This window comes from Bos mutus, chromosome 10, assembly GCF_027580195.1.
Source record: "Bos mutus isolate GX-2022 chromosome 10, NWIPB_WYAK_1.1, whole genome shotgun sequence".
NCBI lineage: Eukaryota > Metazoa > Chordata > Mammalia > Artiodactyla > Bovidae > Bos > Bos mutus.
This window is the reverse complement of record NC_091626.1, coordinates 18,326,438-18,340,133: the sequence shown is the minus strand read 5'-3', so window position 1 is coordinate 18,340,133 and position 13,696 is coordinate 18,326,438. Positions and strand designations below refer to the sequence as shown.

The 13,696-nt window shown below is 35.7% G+C and overlaps 1 protein-coding gene across 11 annotated transcripts in view; it reads left to right on the top strand.

Moving 5' to 3' along the window:
- Positions 1-13,696, top strand: part of MYO9A (myosin IXA) — a 257,282-nt gene that overhangs the window by 131,874 nt on the left and 111,712 nt on the right. For 10 of the 11 annotated variants that reach the window (XM_070377371.1, XM_070377369.1, XM_070377375.1 and 7 more), the window contains one exon: positions 11,258-11,377. The exons of the other annotated variant lie outside the window; for it this stretch is intronic. In XM_070377371.1, coding sequence (XP_070233472.1) covers positions 11,258-11,377 — 120 coding nt within the window. The remainder of the gene's footprint in view (positions 1-11,257; positions 11,378-13,696) is intronic. 11 annotated transcript variants of the gene reach the window in all.

Below are 13,696 nucleotides of genomic sequence, written 5' to 3'. Positions count from 1 at the left end.
ATGCTTCTAATTATCTCTACTTTGATAATTTTTAGATTCTGCTTGTTTTCTAATCTAATTTCTCTTTCTGGCCAGCATAGAGCTTCTGTGTAATAAACTCTTTTATACTGGGATATGACATGTATGCATAAAAGTGCACAGAACAAAAATACAGTTCAGTGAATTATCACAAAGTGAAAACACTTGTGAAACAATCTTCTATGTTAAGAAAGAGAGTATGACCAACATGCTAGAAAGTCCCCCTTGCATAAACTTTAAAAGTTTCCCTTTTTATCTGGAAAAAAAAAGTTCATTTGTATTTTGAGACAGTCACTGAGTGAGCAGGTTTGTTACAGAGAATAATTGTATTACTGTATATTAGTGTCAGTGCCAAAATTCAGCATTTTTCCTCCCTCTGTACCATTTACCACCTGCTTTTTTCTGGTGAGTTTAGAATATTATAAAATTAGAACATTGTAGTATTTCGCAATAGAAACTAACAAAATAACTGAAAATAGACTAAGTAGTAGATTCAGAACTTTCATAATCACCATGAGTAGTATGCAGATATATTAAAGTGAAACAGGAATTGGAGATTATTTAAACAGAAGTAGAACGTGTGAAAGGCAGAAGATAACCAAGTTCAGATTTTGAATTAGAGTAAGATGTCAAAAATATTATTTCTAATGAAGAAAGAAAATGTAGAATACAGAGTGCAATATATTTTCACTTCCATTGAGAGTATCTTTTAAAGGAAATAAATATCAGTGGACTTTTAGCTAATTGTCAAGAAATACCTTGTTGCTGAACCAAAAAAAAAAAAAATCCTTGATTTTCTTAAGGAATTTTCTAACATTCTTCTTCATCAAGCAAGCTGAGCACAAATGAGAATATCAAATTTAAATCTTCTTTTGACTGTTATTTTTTTTTTTTTTTTTTTAATAGATTTCTATATTAGAGAACACAATGCCATTTTAAGACCTTTAAATAAAAAAAAATTAATTCAATTAATTGTTCGAAAAATACATTTGTTATAGTTGTGTGTTACAGCTGTGGCAGTTTATTAGGAAACCGTAAAATACCCTTAGTAGAGTCATGTAAACAGGCAATTTGAATGAGGTACCATGTTGGCCCTGCTAGGAGGTAAAATTAGAAATGGTAATGACTTTTCTGGTCAACAGTGAGGTTCGGAAGAACAGCTACTCCAGTGGTGTCATCCATCTTGCCTCTGATTTGCTCTTCTGAATAAGAAAGAGCCTGGGCTGGAGAGTACAGGGAAGTTATACAGTGGGTTGCTGTGAGTGCAGTGATGCTTATTTGTTTCTTTTGGAGTTACATAAAAATATAGCCAAAGGGGAATTTTAATCCATCTAAAAAGATGAGGGAGAGACAGGAAATTCAGCTGTGGCACTGGCATAAGAGGCAAGAATGAGAATTTAAAGTGTCATTCAGTGTCTACATCTACAGGGAGAAAATCTGAAGCCATTCATATAGTGTCTGTAGGTAGAGAGCGTTAATGGTTCCCACATAACCTGTTCCTCTTCACCATCCCACGCAGTGGGCTGCATAACTCTAATGTACTCCCATTTGTTTTTGCAAGTGGGAGAAGGATTCCAGTGACGATCCTTTTCCAGCAATAACCAGGTACTAAAACTAATTTAGATATCACCTAAATAGGGTTGGACATGACGTGGCAACTAAACAACAACAACAAACAGGAGCTAGGATTTCTCCTGCATTGGCAGCTGGGTTTTTTACCACTAGTGCCACCTGGTAAGCCCTGGGTCTAGGGTTTCTATGCAGTAGTCTATCTGCAATTCTACCCAGTACTTAAGACAATTAAATGCATTTTTCTTAACAACAAAACCCTGAACATTACTGATAAATTCATTCTGTGTTAGGCTTTATGGTGTGGTGATTAAGAGTAAGGGTTTTAGATTGAATGTCAATTCAGCAGTGGAGACAGGACTTCTGAAAATGCATCTCTTCCATAAAAGCAACAGGAACACTTGCAAAAATTGTCAGAATAACTTTGTTGGAGCTCAAGAAATTCATCAAAGGTCTGCAGTAATTTGGAAAGTGTACATACAAGAAAAAAGACTACATGTTATTATTGTCAGTGCATTTTATAGCGTTTAAGCTTGCACTACTGACCACCCTCCCTTGAGCTCTACAGTGGCCTTGAAAACCTATAGCCTAGATGTGCAGTGAAAATGAGAAGTGGGACAACCACTGGAGGGAGTAGAAGGGGACTGGCACTCCTTCAGAGCTCCGTTCCCAGAGAATTTTCATTATTTAACCTATTTGGTCGTTTCATGGAAGACCCCACTTACAAGGCTATCTTTTAACCTGACTTGGAGCTTTCCCAGTATGAATAACCTTTGATCTAGGGGTTTTGTCCAAAACAGTCAGAAGCAGTTGCTGAACATTGCCACTCTCTGATGCAATAGATAACAGTTGGGGCAAAACTAACCAAAACATTTATTTATTTATTTATTTTAACCAAAACATTTAAAAGGAACACCTGGGGAATGAGGTTTCCATAATGGCTATGAAAAGTTTTTGTGTATTCATGGGAATTTAGGTGGCTAAGCACATGCATAGGACTGTGTACGTGCCTAGGGCTGTGCTCAGTAAAGACCTGAAGAGATCCTGATTTCTTATCTCAGGATAACATTCAGGTTTCCTCTGAGCAGGGTAAGGCAGAGTTCTAAACTGCCTAGCTGAATGTTGTAGGTATGCTTCAACGTAAGCACTCAATGACCCTTGACTGGGAGAATTACTGGTCTCAGGCATGTAAAGACATGTGAAAGTGAAGTCGTGTTCGACTCCTTGCGACCCCATGGACTGCAGCCTACGAGACTCCTCCGTCCATGGGATTTTTCAGGCCAGAGAACTGGAGTGGGTTGCCATCTCCTTCTCCACGGGATCTTCCCAACCCAGAGATCGAACCCGTGTCTCCTGCATTGCAAGCAGATGCTTTTATCACCTGAGCCACCAGGGAAGCTGCCTCCAATCAATGGCTGTTTATTAAGCTAAGTGAGCAGAGGTTTCCATGGTCACTTGTGACAAAGAATACAAACTTTCAGAATTAGTTCAGTAATGTCCTAAACAAATAGCAACTATAAGAATCAGCAGCAACAGTAACTCCTAGGGAGAGAGAGAAAATCTGATTTTCAGAGTTGCCATGTTATATTATTTAAAATGTCTGGTGTTCTGTATAAGACTTTGAGACATGCAAAGAAATACGAAAATATGACCCATACATGGGGAAAGAAGGAATCTGTAAAAACCTCTCTCTGAAAAAATCCAGGCATTGATACTGCTAGACAGAATTTTTAAACTATTTTAAATATGTTTAAAGACATAAAGGCAACCATGTCTGAAGAACAAAAGGAGAGTATGAGAACAATGTCCCACTAGATGGAGAATATAAAATTTTAGATACACACAAATCAGTTTTGAAGTGGGAAAAAGTGTACAGTAACTGAAATGAGAAATTCAGAAGAAGGGTTCAATAGCAGATTTGAATAAGCAGAAGCCAGAATCAGTAAGCATGAAGATAGATCAGTTGAGTTGAAGAATAGGAAGAACAAAGAATGAAGAAAATAAGTAGAGCTTCTAGACCTATGGGATACCATGAGGCATATAAACTTTTGAGAGTCCAGAAGGAAAGGAGGGAAAGGGATAGAAAGAATATTTCAAGAAATAATGGCCCCAGTCTTCTCAAATTTGATGAGAAAATTAATCTATACATCTCAGAAGCTCAACAGATTATAAGATGAGTGAATCCAGAGATTGAAACTTAGATGTATCATAATTAAACTATCTAGAGGTAAAGAGAGACTGTTGAAAGCAGCACATCATGCACAAACTGGGCTTTCCAGGTGGTGCTAGTGGTAAAGAACTGGCGTGCCAGTGCAGAAAACATGAAATGTGGGATTGATCCCTGGGTCAGGGAAGTCCCCACACCCACTCCAGTATTCTTGTCTGGAGAATTCCATGGATAGAGGAGCCTGGTGGACTATGGTCCATAGAGTCTCAAAGAGGCGGAACTGATTGAGGCAACTTAGCATGCACACATGCACAAAGTATCCTCCGTATGATTGACAGTTGATTAATCATTAGAAACCATTGAGGCTAGAGAACAATGGCATGGCATATCCAAAGTGCTGGAAGAAAAGTCTGTCAATCAAGAATTCTATATTCACTAAAACTATCCTTTAGGACTTCCCTGGTGGTCCAGTTGTTGTTAAGAATCTGCCTGCCAATGCAAGGGACATGGGTTTGATACCTGGTCAGGGAAGATCACATATGCCACAGAGCAGCTGACCCCATGTGTCACAACTGCTGAGTCCACATGCCTAGAGCCTGTGTTCCACAATACAGAAAGCCTCTATGCAGCCGTGAAGACCTAGTGCAGCCACAAAAAGAAAAAAATCCCTAAACACACATATACACAGACACAAGAAGAACTGTCCTTCAAAATGATGGTGAAATTAAGACATTCCCAGGCAAACAAATCCTGAATGACTGCTACTAGCTGTCTCACAGGAAATGTTAAAGGGAATTCTGGCTGAAATGAAAGGACACTAGACAGTGATTTGAAAGCATATGACATAATAAAGAGTACCATTAAAGGCAACTATAAAGTTATACTTTGTACTATGTAAAAGATAGTATAAATGTATCTTTTACATCTTGTAACTTTAAAAAACTAATTTTGTAACCTTTTTTCCTCCAATCTAAAAGACAACTATACAAAACAATAATTACATATCTCTGTTGGAGGCCATGCCATTTTAAAAGCTGTAATTTGCATGACAATAACAGCATAAAGAAAGAGGATGGGAATGAAGTTATATAGGAGAAAAGTTTTTATATACTATTGAAATTAAGTAGTTTTTAATCCAGGCTAGATTGTTATAAGGCAAAATGCTAATTTTAATTCCCTGTTAAGAAAATAGCTAAAAAATAATATAGTAATAAAATAAATGACCAAAATGTTTAAACAGTATACTAGATAACATGTATTTAGTACAAAAGAAGATTGTATTGAAAGAATAGAGGAACAAAAATAATATGTCTCTAAACATATGTGGAGTCTAAGTAACAAAGTTCTTAATAACCAGTGAGACAAAGGAAATCACAAGGGAAATTAGAAAATAGTTTGAAATTAATGCAAGAAAATATACACCAAATCTTATGGGATACAGCTAAAACAGTGTTAGGAAGAAAATTTATAGGTTCAAATACTTCTATTAAAAAAGAAAGAATATCTCAAATCAATAACCTAATGCCTCACCTTATGATTCTAGGGAAAAAGGGCAAGCTAAACCTAAAGGAAGAAATAGGAAGGACATTATAAAGAGGAGATCTGAAATAAATAAAATAGAAGAAAACAAAAGCAAAAGCTACTTCTTTAAAAAGGTAAACAAAATTGACAAACCTCAAGGTAGACAGACCAAGAAAAAGAGAAAGGAGACTCAAATGACTAATTTGGGGAAATAAAGGAGGGTGTTGCTACTGAACTGATGGAAATGAAAAGGATTATAATACTATGAACAATTGTATGGCAGCAAATTAAAATCTAGTGGAAATAGAAAAATTCTTGGAAAGATGCTAACAGCCTATACTGACTTCAGAAGAAAAAGAAAGTCTGAAAAGGCCTGTCACAGGAAAAGAGATTGGATTAGTTATGAAAAAAATCTTCCCACAGAGCAAAGCCAAGAACAGTGAATTCATTGATAAATTTTACCCAGTACTTAATGAAATGAAAAATTAGCATCAGTTCTTTATAAACTCTTCCCAAGAAATAGAAGATAGGGGAATACTTTTGTTCTCATTTGGTAAAGACAGTATTACCAGGATACTAGATAAGACATCACAGAAATGAAAACCACAAACCAATATCCCTCAACAAAAATTGTCAACAGAATCCTTATAAGCTGAGTTCAGCAATATGTAAACAATATTTTATACCATTATCTACTGAAATTTACTCAGAAATGCAAGGTTGGTTCAGCTTAGAAAAATCAAGTCAGAGTAATATACCACATTGATAGAATAAAGGACAAAATCACATCATCACCTCAACATACACAAAAAAGGCCTCACAGAAGTGAATACCTTTTCATGTTTTTCATTATAAAAATGCTGAACAAATTAGGAATAGAAAGAAGACTTCCTCAGCCTGATAAGGGGACCTGTGAAAAATCCATATTTTATGGTGAATAAATGAATACTTTTCCCTTAAGATCAGAAATAAGACAGGATATCTGCTTTCACATCTTCTATATAACATTGCCCTGGAGATACTGGTAAGAGTAAACAGGAAAGAAAAAGAAAGAAAAGACATCCAAATCGGAAAGGAAGAAACCATTTTGTTTATAGATGGCATATTGTGTATAAAATTTCCTAAGGAATCTACCAAAAAAATCTGCTGGAGATAATAAATGACCTCATCAAGTTGCAAGACTCCAAATCAATATGCAAAATCGGTTGTATTTCTATACACTAAAAATGAAAAACCTGAAAACAAAATTAAGTTGGTGCTCCAATTACAAGAGCACCAACAAGTATAAAATTCTTATTAGTGAATTTAACAAGAGAATTGCAAGACTTGTTCACCAAAACTGCAAAATATTGTTGAAAAGATTTAAGGAATACCTCAGTTATTGGAAAAATATTCTGCGTTCATGCATTGAAAGGGTTAATGTAGTTAGCTGGCAATAATGGATCTACAGATTCGGCATAGTCCTGTCAAAACCCCAGCTATTGACAAGACTGATCCCAAAATTGATATGTAAAGGAATCTAGAAATGCGTAAAGAGCAAAAGTTGGAGGATTCACAGTTCTGTTTGGATTAGGCAGTGGTTTCTTAGGTGTGACACCTAACACATAAGCAACCAAATACAAAAAGGGATAAATTAGACTTCACCCAAATAGAAAACTTTTGTGCCTCAGAGGACACTATTAAGAACTGACAACTTGTAGAATGATAGAAATTATTTATAAAACATGTATCTGATAAGGAACTGGTATCTAGATTGTAAGCATTTCTTACAGTTCAATAGTAAAAAAAACTAGTAACCTGATTTTAAAAAGGGCAAAGGATCTGAAAAGACATTTCTCTAAAGAAGATATGCAAATAGTCAATAAAACACATGAAAAGATGCTCAATATAATATGTCATCAGGGAAATGCATATTGAAACCACAGTGAGAATACCACTTCACTTCACAGCTGTAATAAAGTAGACAGGAAATAATGTTGGTAAGGATGTGGAGAAATTGGAAGCCTCATATGCTGCTGTTGAAAATGTAAAATGATGTAGCCACTTTGCCTAAAACACCCTGCTAGCTACATTTTACCTAGTAATGCCTCTCTTAGGTGGAGAAGGCAATGGCACCCCACTCCAGTACTCTTGTCTGGAAAATCCCATGGATGGAGGAGCCTGGGAGGTTGCAGTCCATGGGGTCGCTAAGAGTTGGACACGACTGAGCGACTTCCCTTTCACTTTTCACTTTCATGCTTTGGAGAAGGAAATGGCAACCCACTTCAGTGTTCTTGCCTGGAGAATCCCAGGGACGGGGGAGCCTGGTGGGCTGCCGTCTATGGGGTCGCACAGAGTCGGACACAACTGAAGCGACTTAGCAGCAGCAGCCTCTCTTAGGTAGATACCTTAAAGAATTGAAAACAGGTGTTCAAACAAAACTTGTACCAGATATTCTTAGCAACATACTAATAGTAGCCGAAAGATATTGATAGGAACAATTCAAATATTCATCAGCAATTGAATGGATAAACTGCTGTATCCATACAATGGAGTACTATTCTGTCATGTAATGAATGAGGTACTAGTACATGCTACAATGTGGATGAAGCTTGAAAACATTTTGTTAAGTGAAAGAGTAAGGCACAAAAGGTCACATACTGTATGATTCCATTTATATCAATTTTCTAGAATAGGCAAATCTGTATATAGAATATAGATTAGTGTTTGCCTAGGACTGGAGTGGGAAGACTGGGAAATGAGAAGGGAAGTGATGGTTTAAAAATACAGGATTTCTCTTTGATGTGATGAAGGTATTCTAAAATTGGTTGTGATGATGGTTAAACAGCTTTCGGAATTTTACTAAAAAACCTCTGCATTGTACACTTTAGATAAGTGAATTGTGTGCTATGTGAATTGTATTTCTATGAAGCTATTATATACAAACGCACACAGAATGAATGTCTATAGTGGCTTTATTTATAATAACCCCCAAATGGAAACATCCAGATATCCATCAGTGAAAGAAACGATAACCAAGTTGTGATATATTCCTACCTTGTTACATTATTTAGCAATTAAAATACTAAACTATTGATAGGATGAATGAGTCATAAAAATAATTTATCAGAAAGCCAGACATGAAAGAATATGTACTGTATGATTTCACTTAGTTTAAGAACAGGTTAAATAATACATAGATCTTTACTTGGTTGACTCTGGGAGGGGTAGGAATGATATTTACCAGAAGGGAATACAAGAACTGGTTGAGGTGATGAAAATGTTCTGTATCTTGATTGAGGATTACATGATGTAACTGTTTAAGCTTATCAAACTATGTACTTGAGATTAGTGAATTTTATGGTATGTGAAATTTATCTTTAAAAAATGGCCATTAAAAATATACCTTTAAAAAAGGCCTGGGAACTGGCATTATAGAAACTGTTACAGGATCAGAGACATGGTTTCAGATTTGAATGCTACAAGGAAGCTGGAATTAAGCCCCTGTTATGTGGTATAAGGAGCTTCAAAGAGCTTGAACTTTTCTGTCACTGAAAAGATAATTGAAAAATTCTGTTTATTGGCCCTGCCTAGGAGGAACAAGAATAATCTTATCAATATGTGTAAGGCCTTGGATAAAGTTTGAGAACAAAGCTTGCCTAAAAAAATTAGTGTTCTGTATCTTCACCATGCATGGGTTATGGCTGTTAACCATGCATGGGAATTTATGCAGTTTGATGCATAATCTCAGACTGAGAAGTTATCCAGACTAGACTAGAAACTAGCACAAGCAAACACTAAATAAACCTTTTAAGAGTCTGAGACTCCACTGCAAATGTACTTATAAAACCATCCTAGGAAACCAAATTATCTTGACAGGGAGCTGCTGAACACAACAAAGAGAGGAATACCAATTTAAGGTTTAGAAATAGTATTAGAGTGTGTAAAGCAATCTTTAAAATTGGTAAAGAGTTAAAAGAAGGCATAGAAAGCAAAATGAAAGAATTTTCATTCATACCTGAATTGTAGGTATGCCGGTAAGACACAAAATGATCACAGATAGAAAATTACCCATTATCCAGTTGAAATTGTGCTTAGTAGGGCTTCCTTGGTGGCTCAGATGGTAAAGAATCCACCTGCAATACGAGAGACCTGGGTTCGATCCCTGGGTTGGGAAGATCCCCTGGAGGAGGGCATAGCAACCCACTGCAGTATTCTTGCCTGAAGAATCCCCATGGACAGAGGAGCCTGGCGGGCTACAGTCCATGGGTTGCAAAGAGTTGGACACGACTGAGAGACTAATATGAGTACAATGGCTGTATCAATTTTGAGTGAGTTTTAACTTAAGATTACATGATAATTTAGTATATTTAATATTCTGAACTTTTATACAAAACACTTTAATACCATAATTTTCTTAAATTATTTCTGACTGCTGTATATCATTAGTTATTGAAGGGCCTGAAAGTCTGGTGATAACTTTAGAAAATTACAATTTGGATAGAGTATGAGTAGAACTCACGAGGTGTTTTTTTCCTCAAATGGTCCCCCTCCACTGATAGCCTCCCAACTGTACCCACCGTGTTACTAGCCAAATGTAGGCTCATCTGAGCCTAAGCATTCCTTCTCTAAGCACCCAATCAAGGTGGGAGATTATTGAGAGTAGAATATTTTTATTGCGGTATCTCTTGATTAAGAAATGGTGGTAACTTGGTAAAACTTGTCTCTTTTGAACAGTTGCAACTATGTACTCTCCATACTAAATAAATGAGATAATGTTTTATTAGCTTATTTTTAAATGAACTAGTATGAATTCTTAAAATATTGTACAAAAACCTGACTATATATCAGATATACAAATATGTATACCTGTGTCTGTCTATTGTAATCTATTGTTATGGCATCATGAGTTTCTATCTCCTTAGCTGAGAAGTTGATGCCTATTCTCTGGGTGTTGGTATCCAGTTTAAGGAATTATAGTTTGATTAAACCATGCTTTGCAAACCTCTTTGAATTACTCTGCCTCTGTTTAACTTTTAAAATGATTCTTCCTCTAAAACTATTCATAGATAGTATCTTGTTCCTAATTATACAGTACGTGCATACTAGTGGAACTTTAGTACATAATTATGTGTTGCTTAGTTTGCCTCTGTTTTTAAACTATTCACTTTTGTGTTTTAAAGGCAAAGTTACTTACATTTGAACTTAATGTCCTAACTCTAGAGATGTTCTCCGTATAAATGATTCTCAACACCTTCCAAGCCTGGAAAACCCGAATTCTCTTTAAATCCATTTATTCCTAATATTTACGGTACAATCTTCCTTCTCTCTTTACTGCTCGAGTGACCCACTGTTTCAGTAACACTAATCTGGGGCTTTGGTCCTTGCTTGAATGTGCTCTCTTCCCTTTCTTCCCAATAGTTAATTTTGACAGATTCTCCAGCTTTGTTTTCAGATTTATAAATACAGAAGTGCTGCTGGGTTTTCTTGTTCTGTGGTGCTTTTCTTTCTACTTTTTCAACATTGACACACTTGGATTTCCTACAAGTGTGGTTAATTGCGAGATTTGTGAAAGTTTAACTTTTGGTAAATTATTTTGGGTTTGTTTCTCTTTGGGATTCCATCAGTGTTTCTTACATTGTTGCCAACTGTATTCTAATTATATTTCAGACCTGATAAAAATGAGTCCATTTAAAAAAAAAAGGCACCATACAAATTGTTTTTGTAATTCCCCTAGTATTTTAAATTAGAGATTTTTAGTGTGGTGTTAACACAACATGTTGAGTACTGAAAAAGAATACTTTGAATACCTAAACAGGACCTTTGTTTTTTTCTTTTTGTGTAATTTCTTCAAATTAATTGGAAAAATTATTCACATTTAACCATAATTACTTGATACATTTTTATAATAGTTGGCAGCATTGTCCTTGATTCTCTGTTGGTGTGGGCTTATATAATGTCTTTTTCTTTTCTCCATTTTTTGTTTTTCTTTTGCTTCCTAAGGACATGATGACACAGCGCCATGTGCAGTTTTGAAAAGTATGGATAGTATTAGCTTTCTCCAACACCCAGTCCACCAGAGGAGCTTAGAGATTCTGCAGAGGTGCAAGGAAGAGAAGTACAGTAAGGCTGCAAATGCTGATTAATAAACTGTGTTATCACATCCATTTGGAAATGGAAACCAGGAGCATTCTACACCTGAGTGGAACCTAAATGGAATAGACAATGTGACCTCTATCGTCCTTTGACCAGAGAGTCTCAGGATACCACCATTGAGACTTTCATTCTTTTTCTTGATATAAAGAAAGAATTGATATATACATAAAGATAATATACATGTTCTTTTAATTTGGATGACTATCTATGATTCTTGAGTTGTTATTTATACTTGGTTACAAACTTTTAATTGATTTCCATTTTTGTTTTTAAAGTATCCAAGTGATGAGTAAAAATGAGTGTTGATTTTTTTCTGAACTTTATTGAAATCTAGTTGAGGTAGAATAAACTGCAGGCCAAAGCATACAGTTTTGACATATATGTGAACTCATCACAATCAAGATAATTAACATACTTAACAGTGCCAATAATTTCCTCTCTTTTGAATTCCTGCTGATTTTTATGCTTATTTATACTTGAACTTCAACATCAGCAGTGTTGTTTTCATGTATCATTGGCAAATCCACTTAGTTTGACTATACTTCTCCTATCAGACTTTGCCATGTCTGGTTTGGAGCAAAACCACCAGTTAATGTTTTGGCTTAAGGAAGAATGATAGAGTCATAATGGGTGTTCTTCTTTTTTTTTTTTTTTTAATATAAAATTGGTGTGAAAAGATGCCCTTGGTCTTCATTTTCTCCTTTTCTATTTGTTCTACTCATTCTGCATGAAAATGGATTCTTTTGGTTGTGGAATTATTGTTGTTTGGCTGTTGCTATTGCTGTAGTGAGAATAAAGGGATCCTTAAGAATACTAAGAATACTTAAGAATACTAACTCAGCAGTTTGCATATAATATAATGGACCTAAATTAGTTAGTCTTGTATTTTGAGCTTTTTATTGATCACGGATTTACCTTTGTTAACTTCACAATTCTGTGATTGAAATTCCATGGAATATTAGTGTTTAATTATCAGTAAAAGGAGAATATAAGTAGAATTCCTAAAGGCAAATGTTGTGGATTCTTTCTTCAGTTCTTCTTACTATGCTGTTTTGGTATAAGAAAATGTGTAATACATTTTGAAAAATATTATTAAAATATTTTCTCATTCTAGAAAAGCAAAGGTAAGTATTTAATTAAAAAATACATCTTAAATGTTACTGTTAATTATTGCTCTTGTTTTTAAAAGATATACAAGTCTTTATTCCAAATACACATCTTCCTTTTCTAAATCTTTTAATCCAGGAGATAATATTGAAAACAGTCTACAAATCTTTTGAGGGGGCACTTAAATGAGGTCTTTTTAACTTTTAAATAATTCCAAGTAGTTTATTTGCTTTGTCAATTTTCATGACTCACAGACCTGATTGTTTCCAGGTAGGTATGTATGGGTGTAGAATAGGAAGGCACCAATTTCATCATGAGCTGCAGGAGGATATTGTACATTGTACTCTTGCAAGTTTATTTCTACATTAGTAGAAGTGGACTTTTCCATTACTTTAGGTATTTTATGCTATTTTCCATTATAGTACTACCAATAATTAAAATTTTATAATATATAAAATTATAAATTCAAGTTTGGGAGGTTGTTTTAAAAAAAACTGGGGACTAATTTTAAGGTAACAGTTTATTAAAAACACTGGAAAAGAGACCAAAAATACTAACAGACCAAAAAGAAGCAAAAACTAGTGGGAAGTTTATTCTTTAAAGTAAGTAAAATAGTGGGTAGAAAGAAAGAAAGTGAAGTCGCTCAGCCGTGTCCGACTCTTTGTGACCTCATGGACTGTAGCCTACCAGGCTCCTCCGTTGATGGGGTTTTCCAGGCAAGAATACTGGAGTGGGTTGCCATTTCCTTCTCCAGGAGATCTTCCTGACCCAGGGATTGAACCCCGGTCTCTCGCATTGTAGGCAGACGCTTTACTGTCTGAGCCACTGGGGAAGTCCATGTGTAAGAATTGGGAATTTGTGGCTTTTTACACAGTGTACTCCCCAACTCCCATAGCTCGAGGGACAGAAAACCACACTAAACTGGTTTGAAGTGTCAGAGGACTAAGTTGAGGACTGGTAAAGAAGCTTGAAGTTTAGGAGGAAAATCCTGGAATGGAGAGAGCTGCCAAAAGGCTAACATCCAAACTTAGAGCCATCCATACCTAGCTGACTGCTCTGAGTATTTGGGGGAGACTGTAGGAGCTCTGTCGAAGGGTAGTATAAACCACTTCCCTGACGGCCCAGTGGTTAAGACTCTGTGCTCTCAATGCAGAGCATACAGGTTCAATCCCTGGTCAG